The 14,446-nt window shown below is 44.5% G+C and overlaps 3 protein-coding genes across 16 annotated transcripts; 1 reads left to right on the forward strand and 2 right to left on the reverse strand.

The window, feature by feature from the left end:
• Positions 1 to 142: 142 nt before the first annotated feature.
• Positions 143 to 11,304, reverse strand: cnn (centrosomin). 12 transcript variants are annotated; one of them, NM_001259364.2, is made up of 11 exons: positions 11,003 to 11,304; positions 6,376 to 6,419; positions 5,594 to 5,967; positions 5,257 to 5,523; positions 5,004 to 5,171; positions 4,717 to 4,935; positions 4,582 to 4,645; positions 4,283 to 4,521; positions 3,763 to 3,957; positions 1,221 to 3,345; positions 143 to 1,157 (listed from the first exon to the last, which is right to left on the reverse strand). In NM_001259364.2, the coding sequence occupies exons 1-11, from the start codon at positions 11,185 to 11,187 to the stop codon at positions 901 to 903; spliced, it is 4,137 nt and encodes a 1,378-aa protein (NP_001246293.1). In that variant the 5' UTR covers positions 11,188 to 11,304; the 3' UTR covers positions 143 to 900. The 12 variants fall into 12 exon arrangements, with proteins under 12 accessions (NP_001246293.1, NP_725298.1, NP_001246295.1 ...); NM_165991.4 differs by lacking the exons at positions 6,376 to 6,419; positions 11,003 to 11,304 and adding an exon at positions 6,040 to 6,203; NM_001259366.2 differs by lacking the exons at positions 4,283 to 4,521; positions 4,582 to 4,645; positions 4,717 to 4,935; positions 5,004 to 5,171; positions 11,003 to 11,304 and adding exons at positions 7,961 to 8,157; positions 10,137 to 10,229.
• CG30062 (uncharacterized protein) lies at positions 6,529 to 7,138 on the reverse strand. The gene has a single exon (NM_165992.3). The coding sequence runs from the start codon at positions 7,120 to 7,122 to the stop codon at positions 6,607 to 6,609; it is 516 nt and encodes a 171-aa protein (NP_725299.2). The 5' UTR covers positions 7,123 to 7,138; the 3' UTR covers positions 6,529 to 6,606.
• A 110-nt stretch (positions 11,305 to 11,414) lies between the features above and the next one.
• Golgin97 (Golgin 97) lies at positions 11,415 to 14,222 on the forward strand. 3 transcript variants are annotated; one of them, NM_137031.3, is made up of 6 exons: positions 11,415 to 11,827; positions 11,919 to 12,704; positions 12,757 to 12,855; positions 13,151 to 13,564; positions 13,620 to 13,859; positions 13,918 to 14,222. In NM_137031.3, exons 1-6 carry the CDS (start codon positions 11,654 to 11,656, stop codon positions 14,038 to 14,040), a joined length of 1,836 nt encoding a protein of 611 aa, NP_610875.1. In that variant the 5' UTR covers positions 11,415 to 11,653; the 3' UTR covers positions 14,041 to 14,222. The 3 variants fall into 3 exon arrangements, with proteins under 3 accessions (NP_610875.1, NP_001246297.1, NP_001246298.1); NM_001259368.2 differs by having other exon boundaries at positions 13,620 to 13,835; NM_001259369.2 differs by having other exon boundaries at positions 13,620 to 13,829.
• The last annotated feature ends 224 nt before the right edge of the window (positions 14,223 to 14,446 follow it).

Raw genomic sequence — 14,446 nt, forward strand, 5'->3', positions numbered from 1 at the left:
ATAATATATAAATTTGTAAAATATATATATATGCATATTTTTAAGTCTTGATCGCCCCAAAATTATTATCTAATTTACCTTAATGCCTTTCATTCAAATGCATCAAGCCCACAACTCAAGTTAATACAAAACGCAAACCAATAATTCTAACGCAATTGTTTATTCCATAAAACGACGGGTACAAATGACTTAAGTTCTAGATCTTGTTCTCCAGGACAACGCACACTACTTTTTACACATTGTACAAATGGATGTTTCGAACAAAAAGGGTTATTGGATGGCAACGTAGCTAAACTGTTTTGTCCGGCAAGTCAAACAATTATTTCAATATCCGTTTCGATGGTTAACTGAAATCAAGGATTAAGAGCAGTTAAGCAGCAGGAGAATACATTAATCAGGCAGTCACTACACGCAAATGATTGGAAAATGGAGGGTTATGCGAGACAAGAATCAGGTCGAGTATGCTAGAGAATATTCGTTAAAGTTATGGTACTAGGGGATATATATATATATACATTCTAATATACATGTGTCATTCAATATGAATGAGTGCGCCGGGTTAGATACATATTTTCAGCACTTCAAGTTTCAAGTTAGTTTCGTTTTGTGCTTAAAACAGGTGTGTGTGTGTGTGTGTGTGATAGTTCATTCAATGGGTTCGATTCCCTCAACAGTCTTTAGAAAATGCATGGGTATTTCGTACTAATAGCTTCGTTGTTTACGGTCTTTTTAAACAAAAAAAAAAAATAGAAGAAAACACATAAATAATTGATATCAAGTTAGCAACGAGACAACAAAATACAATGCATACAAAATATAAGAATGGCAAGAAATGGCAATTGAACATTGGGTGAATGGCCTCTCGGGTTAATGCTGATATACTGGACGTCGGCGCGATCGTTATAACTCATTCTCCATGTTTGAGCGAACGTTTCGCAGCACATTGTGCGTTTTTAGTATTTGATTTTTGATGTCTTTCTCAACTTGTGCTTTTGCTTTGTTAGCCATACGCAACTTTTCGTAGGTGTCTTCAAATGCGCGCTTGGTGCGGATTAGTTTGCGCCGCAACTCGGCGTTTTCAAGATCTACCTTGGCACAGTCGTGTACTGTGGCTGCACCAGTTGCCACGTTGCTCTTGCTGTCCGGTGATGTAGATTCTGTGAAAAAATAACACTTTTTAGTTGGGTGATCTCTTCGGTGCGAGGTTAATCCAAACATACCCTCTGACTTTGCCTTTGGACTCGCTGATCCCTCCGTTTTCATCTCTACAGTCTTAAGCATCGCACGTTGGGCGTTGGATACTTCTACGCTAGATATCCTGCCGGCATCGCTTTCTATGCCCAGATCGGGAGATGATGTGTTCACCCTCTGGCCCAAAACTGCGGCAGCAGCCTGTTTGCACGTTGTAGCCTGACCCGAAGGTGGCCCCATGGGCACCGCCACCTCTTCGGATGTGTAACCGGACTGGGAAACGTCGCTGCTGTTGGAGCGCTTCTGCAGCAGCTTTTGATGCTCTTCCTTGAGCGCCTCCAGTTGCAGCCTCAATTCCTCGGAACGCTTCTCCAGTTGCAGCTTGTCGTTGTAGGCCTTTGTGCGCTCCATCACCGCCTTGGAGGCCTGCAGAGTGCTTTCGTCTAGCTGCTTTTTGAGGGCCCGCGTGGCCAGCTCGTTCTCGACAAGCGTCTGCTTCAGCTCCTTCTCATTTTCTTGGTGATAGTCCAGGGATCGTTGCAGTTCCAACAACTGTTGAGCCTGCTCCTGGTAAGTGGTCAGTGCCACCCAGTCGCGTTCAAGAGCCTCGCGATGCAGGCGCTCGTGCTCTTCTAGCTGCTGCACGGCATCTAGTTTGAGTTTCTGTAGCTGGGATTGCAGGGTTTCTACTGAATCGGCGTGCAGCTGCTCTATTTCCTGCATTTGCTGCTGCAACGCCTGCAGCTCCATCTCGGTTATCTGCGAATCTGCCGTCAGAGTGCTGTGGGCCAGTTTTAGTTGATCAATCTGCTGGTTCTTAAGCTCCAGCTGGCGTTGCAACTCGACCATGCGTTCCTCTTCGTGTGATCCTATAGCATGCAGGTCTGCAGTCAGAGCTTCGTTGATAGCACGCAATTGCTCCAATTGTTGAGTAATATCGAGGCAGCGCAATTGCTCCTGCTTATATCTATTGTCCAGCTCCACCATTTGGCATTGCACATTAAGCATACGTTCGTCTTTCTGGGCAATCTGCTCCTCCAGCTGGGCAATACGCTCACTGTTGCGATTGCGATCCTGACGGGTAGCACAGGTTCTTCCCTCGCTCTCCGACTCGCTGATCGCCTGCTCAGGCGCTGCCAAACTGTTGGAGGTTTCGTCCAGGCCAATGCGTGCCAAGGAAACCTTGCGGTCAGGCTCTGACCAGGCCTCTGACTCGCTCTGGTTATCGAACTGCTGGGAGGGCAGCGGTAAGGAGCGGCGCTCTTTCCTCTGTCCTTCTGAGCTGCGTCGCTTTTCCAACTCCTTTTTAAGAGCCTTATTCTCGGCCTTTAAGTTCTCTACAGTCGGAGCCATCGAAGTAGCGGCGTGCAGCTCTTCGTGGGAATTGAAAGTTTTGTGGCTTGCATCACCTTCGGTGTACAAGATCTCGGATAGATTGCACAGCTGAGCGAGGCTTTGATCAGCCAAGGATGTAGCTGTTATATTCAGAGTCATATTAAGACTCTTGGAAAGATCCAAGCTGCGATCCACCGCCTTACGCATGGCATTGCGTCGATCAGCGGCCAACACGCCAAGAACATCTTTGTGCTTCAGCAGAGAGTTGAGGAAACCAGCCAGCTCTTCCAATCGGTTTGTCAGCACACTGCAGACATCGACGCATTCAAGACGCCACTTATCCGCCGTCTCGACTTCCGTGCGAGCTTGTTGAAGTTCCAAACGCAACTGCCCAATCACAGCGCTGTTCTGTTGATCGTCTGCCAGGCGCTGGAAGAGCACATCCACCTTTCGCTGCAGCAGCTTGTTTCGCTCCAATGCCCTCATGTACTCCGCCTCCGTGAAGGATTGCTGCAGATCTGCTTCTCCGGCGGATTCCTCACTTATCTGTGGCAACGTCTTCTGTTGGTTAGCCAGCAGCTTAGTGAGGCGCTCCACCTCACGATTTTTCTCCCATAGCTCCTTGTTGACCAGATTTTGCAGATTCGCCGTCTTCTTCTTTACTTCCGTCTGCAACTGCTTGATCTTCTCCTCCTGCTCGTTGATCTTTAGTTCGTAGCGCACCCTGAGGTTGGTGGACATTTCCTGGGAGCTGGCCTCGTTGTCACTCATGGAACGGCCGCTGGAGGATGGCGAAATTACCGTCTTAGCGCAGTCGTTCTAAAAGAAATATATCATTTATATAATACATTTATACTTTGTATAAAACAAAAATCAAATATGTCTTTAAATAATATTTTTCTGTGTCACGCATTATTAGCAGTCTGCAGTTGGCCGACATAAGTATGTCAGACCATTATAGAAGCGAAACATCTTTACGTATTCCTAGCAATTTTAGCGACCTAGTAGCCCACAGTGCGTTTAGCTCACGCACACGAGAAATCGAGGGTCATTGTGTTTAAATTTAAATTTGAGCACAAAACACTTTTTTAATAATTAAAGTACTGTGACAAAGCAAACACAAAAAGTTCATTAATTTGTGGAATGAGTCACTCAATTCATCTTTGCAAATTCAATTAACAATGCTATGCAAATATTTGTTTATTTATGCATTGTTCCTCTTGAAATAAGCCTTACCTCCTTGTTTGCCGACTGTTCGTTCTCCTGGTTGAGCTTCTTTATCTCCTTCTCCTGGCTGCTTAGCTTTTGCATTAGCTTTTGAATGGTGCGGCATGCCTGCTCGTGGATGCGCTCGCGCTCCTTGAGCTTCTCCTGGGCTTCCTGCAGCTCGCAAATCTTATCCGCCAGTTGGGCGCCCAGATCTCGATTGGCCTGAAAGTGAGCAGAGAAAACCGGAAATGGCTACAGCATTGGGAGGAATAAAAAAAAAAAAGACCTTAGCTTAGAATTATCTGATACGTTTAATGAAACAATTATTAAATTCAGACGGGGGGATATGTGAGCAAATTTAATACACTTTAACAAAAAATTTGTCGACGTCTGAGAGAGCAACATTGTTCTAATAGAATATGGACAACATCGGATTCATTTGATTGGATTTCTTTGAACGATCAACGAAAGCGGAACGATCAAATGATGATCAAATAGAGTACAGAATGCCAGCCAACGGCATGGAATGCCCCAGCTCAAAGGACACCCTAAGAGGGATATGGACATTCTGGAGGCAGGAGTGCAACCGCATAGCCAAGAGGATGATCTTGAGGGCTAAGTGCCCCAGCGCCAAAGGAACTGCCGAAATCCAGTCAAGCTTGGCAGCGAATAGTTGTAGAAGGCCGTACTTGGCGCGGTCATGGCCATTAACTGGGTATGTCTGGTCTGGTGGTGGCCCTGATGATAAACGTACTGCGGACACGGATACGTTGCTTGTTGCTGCAGCTGTGGACGACGACGTTTTAGGAGCTGACCACACTGTTCGCTGGATGGTAAGTGCTTCACCTGACTGCCTTTCCAATGGCAAAGGCTCTTGTGCGACGATGGTCCCTGACTGCCACACAAAACGCTGATCGATGAGAAGTTTGAATGCAATGAGGATGTGCTGCCGCTACGTTCAAGAGAAGATGTGATACCAACCCCGGCATCCGCCGTCATGCGCATCGGCTGCACGATGGCCACGCCGCGATCCAGTTGCCGCACCTCCTTCTGTTGTAGGTTTTCGGAGAGCTCACGGAAGTAAACATTCTGTTGCCTCATAGTCTCCAGTTCGGCGTTTAACTTGGCTATCAGTGCCTCATAGTTTAGCACGTTCTTCTGCATACTTCCGCACGACTTTTCCTTGCGCTTGATTGTGGCCTTTTTAAGGGGGAAGGATTGCTAGGTTGAGCTGGGTATGGCTGAGGAAGTGGAAGGTTGCGACTCACTTCCAAGAGCAGGATGGACTGACGCTGCACGTCCATCGTATTGGCGGCCTCCTTCATCGAGCGGACTTGTCGCTTCATATCATGTTTTAAGGTTCGAATGGAGGTCACCAGATCCTGATTCTCTTTCCTACAGGCTTCTAATTCAACCTTAAGAGAGTCTATGGCCTCCTAAATATACAGGGTTCTCTCAAACCCAATTACCAAACACTCTACCTACTCTACAGGGGAATTACTATTAAACGGATTTACTTACGTTGGATGACTCGGCGGATGCTGTTTCCTTTTCAAGACGCTCTACCAGTTCGGAATTCTTGATGGCCAGCTCTTGAATCTTGCCCTCACAGGCTGTTAGGGATTCTAGGCGCTCGGCCAACATGAATTCCAGCTCGTTCCGGGCTGCAACGTTACGAGCTTCGATATTCACCAGTTCCTCCTCCAATCTCTGCACCTCCGATTCAAGGCGCAACATTTTCCTGGTTTTGGCAATATTTTCGACAGGTTGACCACCAGACTCCGCCATCTAGTTAAACAAACAAATGCAATTGGTTACTGCTTTCAGATAAGTGTCGTGCTCGTAGATAAAAACTCACCTGATAGGCGTGTATTTGCTCTTGCAACTCGTCGATTATTGCCTGGCTGTCAATGTCTGCTTTGCGCTGCAATTCCTCGTGATGAGAAATGGCTCGAGCGGCATCCTTGAGCAGCTCCATCTTTACATCGACAGTTTTTCTCAATGTCGCGATTTCGATCTTGGCATCGATGAGCTGTTTGCTTAAGGATTCTGTGGAGCTGTCTGCCCGGGCACCCGGCTGACCCTCCTCGAGGAAGTAGATGCGCAGCTTTAGATTGAAGTTCTCCTTGCGCAGCGCGGACATCTGCTCCTCCAATTCGCGTACAGAGCGACCCTGTGACGGCAAGGGCGAGTTGCCGCCGCCTGGAGGTCGTGGAACGTCAAAACTGGCATCTGCAAAGGAAACAAAGGGATTGATATTGATTTAGAGTGTCTAGGATAATCCATAAGGTTATCTTTACTGACTAAGAATCTTTAGATTTCTCGAATTGTGCGAAGACGACGTTCGATTACTATTCATGATTTTATAGCTTTCTCCTAGCCGTTAGGGAGCAACCACATATAAAATATAAAACGCCAACAGTGCGGCCGAATAAATGTGCTAATGCTCGTGTGTGTAGCCAAAACGGAATCCTAATATGCAATGGTTTCCATTCTAATAAAACATAACATTAAGTTCATAGGCTGCTTGAAAAGCAGTGGAAAAACAGGCGAAATTCACAAAGATCTCTCAATTCTAACACCAGTGATATAAGCATTTCGAAAGCAGGAAATATTTGGCATATTCATCGTGAAACTTACATGAGTTCTCCATGGTGACATCTTGCAGGGCTCCCGGACTGGTGCTGTAAAAAAAAAAAGAAGAGAGAGAGAGAAATCTGTTAATTAAGCTCACTAAAAGCAACTCGCTGTGGTGACCTCGCAGCACAACATCCAATAAAACAAGTCGACTTTAAACGGTAATTAAGATTTTAATTTCGCATACATAAATTCTCATATTTCGGCAGTGATGACCTAATGGGCAGACTATCTCTAACAATCTTTGACCTCTGCCAGCTCGTCGCTGGTCATGGATTCTGTGGCGTTTCCTGGCTGGAAACACACATCGATGGCATCCAATGTGCCATTGCAGAACTCCGGATAAACGGACCAGGCCGTCCAGCCCTGTTGCTTCTGAATGAGCCGGGCGCACTGGACGGCCATGGTGATGTCGTCGCTCAGAAGGTGAGTGCAATTCACATTGCAATCGTTGAATGCATAGTATTCCGTTCGATTTGGCGGCGCACACCAGTAGCGATCGCTGATTTGGAACAGTCCGTAATCCCGGGATCCATCCGCATTGGCCTGGCCCACAACGTGCGTGTTGAATCGGCTCTCGAATTCGGCAATACAAAGCCATAGGGGTAATTCCGATTTCGGGACATCCAGTATGTAGAGTTGGCCAGCTAATTCGCAGGGCTGCAAGCGAATGGCCAGCAGGGGAATCCCGTGGAACAGGAACCACAGCAACGGGAGTACTCTCACTTTCGACCAACTTGATCGGACCATTCCAAGCGGGCTCCAGTCACGAAGTGGCTCTCCAACTCCGGCCATCAAGGTATCTCTCTACTAGTATCTAACGATATTGGCTAGCGCGCTTAATCCGATTCTATAACCGGTTTACATTATTTGGCCCGGCTTATGACTTAAATTGGCATTAAATACTGGAAAATCGACGGACAATTGCAACAAGGTTTGATGATTGCGTTGCACTTTGTTCTGAATACTAAATATCTACTATTAATTAATGACATTTCTTCCATGTACGAAAAACTAAACTGGAAACGATTGAGATTTCTATTTTGAGCATAGATATATTGTCTAATTAAGAGATTTACCCAGTTTTCACGAGATGTTCATTGTTGCGGAAAAGTAACAGAAACATTTTCAATCAAATGAACACCTACAGTGGGATACTTTAATGATTTATCATCCAAAATGATTTTTAATAGTTATTAATAAAAAGGAACTATCCCTTTTTATTCCTATCCCATTCGAAATATTTCCAGTTAAGTTTTAAAATGAAATCCATATAATCGATATAAAAATCCTTATGAATAGCGTCTTAAAACTATGATCCGCAACGTACATTTTTTCTATCAATTGTAGACACACCCAATATTTGCCCAAATCGGCAATCAACCTCTTTTTATTCGATTTCGCCCAATTGCGCTGTGAACTAAATTTCAGCTAAAGTCACACTTGAATGATCACACTTCCAAAAACCACAAGTCGCAATGGATGAGATTACACTTCCGCGCCTTAAATCCGCCGTGAATCGGGGAACAGGGAGGGGGGCTATAGATTACATACAGTGAGCCCAACTATTATAGAATACATAACCTACCAGAATGTTGAGTTGTTGGAATTCAGAGAGTATCTCTTGAATGGGGTGCCAGGTACATCCGACGAGTGATTTAGTGAGGTAGATCGAAAGATACCCGCCATATTCTATGTTTCATTTAACATTTGCGCTCTTATTAGCGTTTATTTATATTCTTTTCACTTTCCTTCAGTTCTCTTCTGTAGATATTTGCAGCGACTCTAATTTTGAGATTTAATTAGTTGCTTTTACACGGGGTGGACACGTCATTCCTGGCTGCTGCTGCGGCTGCTGTTGTTGTTGTTGTTCTTGGCTTTATTCCCTAAATACTTTCGCGGCGCACGCCAAACTTCGTTACGTATCCGCCATGTCGTCTTCGAAGGGACGGGCAGCCATGAGTCATGGGCTGCTGGGCGATGCGACGTGCGCAGCAGCAATCAGGAGCATTCAGCCGTAGAGCGGAAGAAGAGTCTTCAAAGAGTCTGGCGCTCCTACGGACGGGATGCATCCCCAACAGGACGGGGGGTTGGACGACGGCACATGTGGGCCACCGCATCGTTGAAGATACTAACCACCACATACACTGCACCACGCACCGCCTCTGGTCGTTATTTATTTTGGGAATTGAGCAAACAGCAAAACGGCGACCGCATTAGAAACAGCAATTTGTGAACGGGACAAGAAAATTCTGCCAAACATTTTCACTCATTGTTTTGTTTTGGCATTCGGCTATCGCTGGTTACTATGGTGGTAATGAAAATCAATGGTTTAAGCCGACAGCTGAGCGACCTGGTCACTGGGAACAACAGGTGTGCATTTTGAACCGTGCCGGAACATGTGTCTCTTCGTTTAGCACCTGAACTTTGCCGCGAATGCATTTTAGGGCCCTCACATCGACAGGTAAACTGCAGTTAACAGCCCATTCTCACCTCACCTGGAACGCAGACGCGACTCATCTACCTGGCTGCCTGGCGCGCCTCGAGTGGGTGTCAAACTATGGCCAACGACACACAAAGGCGCCTGCCTTAATCAACAAAGAAATACAATAACAATAAACAGAAGTGGATCGAGACTATAGCGAGTGATATGCGAGGAAAGCATCTTAAGACAATAACCATATGACGAAGGACGCACTGAATCTTGAAGGCTTTTGAACAGGATGTCAAATGTCACTCATATTCATAAATCGAATCAAAACATTCATAAAATATGCAAGATGTTTATTGTTCAAAATTAGAAAGGAAATTTCAATTGAATAAGAAATAAAATATAACATTACTCAATTAAATTATGACTAAAGTGTGTTTTTTTTTAATTCCTTATTTAAATTTAAATGAATGCGATAAAAACAAAACTAAATGAGCCATTTGCATGATAAATTCTACTTATGATCCCTCAAATTACATATCATACAAACGATACTGTACTTTACCAACCAGGATGCTTTGTTTTTCGAGGGTAGGGAAGTCAGCGTTGCAGTTTTGGAAGGGCAACAAAAGAGGTGCTCTGTTCGGTTTTTACCCCATAGGGGTTAATTCCACGAGTCCATGACCCCTGATGAATGCACATGTGTATATAACTAACTAACCCACACACACACACATGGAGCATACGACGAAACTGCAGTCTGATAAGACGACTTGTGACGAAATTCAGAGTTCCAGGAAGTGCGAAAACGCAGATAATGATATAGGTTGTTGCGGCTGTCGATTGAGCCATGGAATGCTCTATTTCACAAACAAATTAATTCGTATACTTTTTCTCCGACTAAAATTAGCCGCAGCATCGTGGCGACAAAAACGACAAACGAACAACAACAACAACAGCAGCAGCAGCAGCATCAGGGGGCACAAGCACAGATATCTTTAGTATTTCTAAGTATATATTACATTTATTGTAAATCCGAGCACACTTTGTACTTTATATATCTGTGTATTTCGATTTGGTTTTTTGTTTTTCATCCGAGAACCACCAGCATCCCACTAATCGCTTATCCACAGCAACGAATGCAATAAATTACAAATCAATCTATCACTTTTTGTATCTCGCAGTGCAATATAAACAATTGCACTTATGTACAGATATGTATGTACAATCAATCACTCACACACCCGCACAACGCTTGACCCGCTGATTGTTTCTATTTACATATATGTATGTATATATGGGTAAGTGAGTATATAGATATGTATGTATGTACATATGGCACGATTGATAGCCGAGAGGCAAGCAAAATAAACCGAAAAACGCTCTCTGCACGTCCAAATAAACCGAAAGCTAGAACATAACTGACTGAAACTGCGATGCGACCGATTCAGAGCGACCAAAGGCAGAGCAGCAAACGGGCGGAAAACTCGGGCTCATCTGCGAGGAAAAAGGAAAATGCGCTCAGCAGATGTTACGCATTTCCCAATGCCGTACACAGCGAGAAAGCGGTCAGCAAACTCAGTTCATTGGCTACGAATAGAATACAGAAATATCTGTTGTATACTTAAGGGATTACATTTGTGTTCCCAATTCTTTTTCTTTTAAATTTTCATTTTCATTAGGAATCAGAATAGTAATAGTAAATCTAAAGATTATAATAAAAAAATGTATTAAACTTTGACTCTATTCAGCATTTGAAAAAGTGATGAAGCATACAATCTTAAAAATAAAAGTACATCTTATAAGAGTACCTTACAAATCTTATTTCATTTAAAATCGTAAATTAATCCAAATCACTTAATGTTTTTAAAAAACATTTTAAAATAAATATTGATGGAAATTTAGCTTTAAAATTTTTTTCAGTGCAGATGTATTATTGTTCCTCTCTTCGAATTTTTTGGGGTGGGTAATACGCCCATTGTACGCCTGTGCTTGTGAGTATGCCTCCCCCTATGGGGCCGAGCAGTACGGATGCGGGAGAGCTCCAGCTGAGAGCGTTAGTTCCCGATCACAGTGGGCACGATCACCATGTCACATGGCGATCATCTGCTGCGCACTCGCAGTTGCCAGGGATTTCGATGGATTTGCCACACAAGTCTTATTGGTAAGCTATTGTTTATGCTAGTGTTTTGGACTTACTCGTCTATGCTTTTGGACAGTGCCTCGGCTAGTTTGCGCAGGACCCTTCTGTCGATTTCGGCGGCGCCATTCTCCTCCAGGAAACTGGTCACGGTCTCAATTAAGGTGATTTCCTTCAAGGACGATGCACAGGTACCATTGCCGTCGCCGCAATAGTCCCGCAAAACCTGTTTAGACTGGTCCATGGGAGGTCCTCAAATAGTTAACTTTCGCACACAATAATTCTAACACTTGACAATTTCACAAAGGACGCTAACAATTACACTTTTTTTCTGTTTGGAAAATGAAGCGCGCTGGAACAGCTGTTTCTGGCGTCAGTTATCGAAATGCTGCCATGCGCACTGGCAGCACTGCCGTACAACGGGAAAAAGTTAACACAGCGGTATGGCAACGCTGTTCGTCGATTTACGTTACTGCAAAGTCGATTCTTATCGATGGTAAACAACATCGACGGTTTACGAAAATTAGCATTCGCCTGATAAGCAAGTAGAACACTACGGCCACCAGATATAACGCCATGCTATAAACGCTCTGTGGGCACGTTTTCGTCAGCCCCAGCCACAAGCAGGCCAACTTCAGTCGGGGGCAGTACACATACAGAAAATAGAGCAGCGCAACAGAGAAAAAGCTCCCCCCTCGAAAAACCTAACAATGTTTGCTACACTGAAAAACAAGATCAAGGAGGAAACTGGCGATGATGTGGTCCAATCAGCCAATCAACGTTATCCCGGCAACAACAACAACAATTACCGGCTACGTAGTCGCCGCGTTAGCATTAATTCCAACTCAGCTGATGATGTGGGCGGTGGCGGATTCTACAATGAGGTAAACTGAGCGAAAAAAAAACAGTCTATTTGTGTATACTTACACATTAAACAAAAACACGGATAAACAAACACCTTCACTCTTTTCGCAGTCGGAGCAATTGTGCGAGCTGCGAAGTCAGTGCAACGAGCTCACCACGAAGCTGTCCACCGTCACGCAGGGATTGCAGCAGCTGCAGGAGGAGAAGACGCGCGTGGACAAGACCAACGAGATTCTGCTAGAGAGTGTGCGTGTGGCCCAGACGCAGAAGGACATATACTGCGAGGAGCAGGAGAAGATTCAGAATCTACAGCAAATCGAGATTGACAAGCTGAAGAATCTGCTTAGCTTTCGGGAGCAGGAGTCGGTGGATCGCATGGGTCTCATGCGCCAGCAGACCCAGCAAATCGAGTCCTTGAGCGAGGAACTAGAACGTCTGCGTCCCATTGAATCCGTGGCCGAAGATTTACGCGACGAACTAGAGCAACTGCGACATTCTACACAGCAGGAGAAGAATCTGCTGACCACAACACTGGCGGCTGTACAGGAGGAGAACCGGCACCTCAAAAAGCGCATGAAAATCGTCGAGGAGTCGCGACTCGAGTCTCTGGGCAAACTGAACTCCGAGCAACAAGTGCAAGCCCTTATCCGGGAACATAAACTGCTGGAACAGCACTTAGAGGAGGCCCATCTGCAGTTGTCGGACATCAAAGGCTCGTGGAGTGGCCAGAATCTGGCGCTGGAAACCCAAGTTAGTCGTCTATCCAAGCAAGTGGCCGAAGAGACCACCGAAAAGCGAAAGGCCCTTAAATCCCGCGACGATGCCATTGAAAGCCGCAAGCAGGTATCATTCGAACTCGAAAAAGCCAAAGATGAAATAAAGCAGCGGGACGATAAGGTAGGTTAGATAGTAATACCTATGTGCCAATACTTATGCACTTTAATTGCAGGTCAAGCTGCTGGAGGAGGAAATCGATGAACTTAGTGTGGCCCTGAAAGAGTGCCGAGAGGAGAACGAGCAGCAAGTCCTCTTTGAGCGCAATAAATCTGTGAGTATGCCTCCCGATTCTGACGATTTCCATTGGGACTTGTAACACTAATTTAACCAACAATGCAGTACTAACTCTACCAATTAAGCTCCTGGTTTACTTGGAATTTTCCAACCACACCTATTATGTAGTTTTTGATTGTAAATGTTTTCCTTTTCGTATTAAACTGATTTAATCGTTGGCAAACTTTTTGGTAAACTTTTTCCTTCAATAATGCACGCATATATATGTTTACCCTCAATATCCAAAACTGATTGATGGAGATTTTGTAAACCAATAAACCGAATGTTCTCAGCAAAATTTGGAAACAGAGGTAAAAGATCTCAAGACTCGTCTCACGGCAGCGGATGACAGGTTCAGCGAGTACTCCTCGAATGCCGAGCAGGTGGCCCAAAAGCTACGGGTTCAGGTGACTGAAAAGCAGGAGCAGCTGGACGAAACCATAATGCAACTGGAAATCGAACGAGAGGAGAAAATGACTGCAATACTTCGCAATGCGGAAATCGCCCAGAGCGAAGACATTTTACGGCAACAGCTGCGCTTGGAGCGCAGCGAAGCCAGCGACCTCCAGGAGAGGAATAATCAGCTGGTGAGGGATATATCCGAGGCACGGCAAACGTTGCAGCAGGTCAGCAGCACAGCACAGGATAATGCCGACAAGTTGACCGAATTCGAGCGAGTTCAGTTGGAAATAATCGAAAAGAATAAGGTTAGATTTGTTATGAATGGTTTTGGCAAATTTTATTAACCAATTTTCTGTCTAGACAATAAAAACACTGAATCAGCGTTTGATTGACTTGAAAAAAACAGTGCAGAAGGAACTACGCAGTGCGCAGATATCCACGGACAGTGAATCTCATCCGACAACGACACCAGGTCACAGAATCTCAAGTTCATCGCTGGAGGCATTTTCAACTGGCGACAAGGGAAATTGCGTCATAATGGACGAAGTTAATTTTCAATATTTGAAACACGTAATTGTTAAGTTCTTGACCAGTCGCGAGGTATGCAATTTCATCTGTTTCCTGTATAATTAATTCGATTTCATGTTTGTTTCTTTAGGTGGAAGCTCGCCATCTTGTTCGTGCCGTATCCACATTACTTCAATTGACAACCGAGGAGGAAAAGCTGCTACACGACACATTGAATTGGAAGATGAGTTGGTTTGGCATGAAACCAACTTAAGTAGCCACAGCAATACATCACATTTGTACTCTAATCTATAGTCAATTCATAACGTTCGTGTAATATGTACATACCAATTGCATACGCAGCACTGTGTTATTTTGTTTACCAACAACATTCCATTTTGTTGAATAGTATTTATTTCTACCGTTGTGATTTTTATAATAAACTAACATTTATGTAAAATGCCGTTTTTCATTTAGTAAATCTTAGTCATCCGTGCATTTGTCTTGAAGGAAAGAAAGACTATTCAACTATTTGAAAGACTATTCAAATCCATATCATTTTTTATAAAATCGAATTTACCATCGTTAGGTAGAATGTGTGTATAATACATACATTTTACTTTACACGATATTAACTTCCACTCTACATTACCTGGTGGCGCCATCTAGGAGTCCCGGTT

Source organism: Drosophila melanogaster, chromosome 2R, assembly GCF_000001215.4.
Source record: "Drosophila melanogaster chromosome 2R".
NCBI lineage: Eukaryota > Metazoa > Arthropoda > Insecta > Diptera > Drosophilidae > Drosophila > Drosophila melanogaster.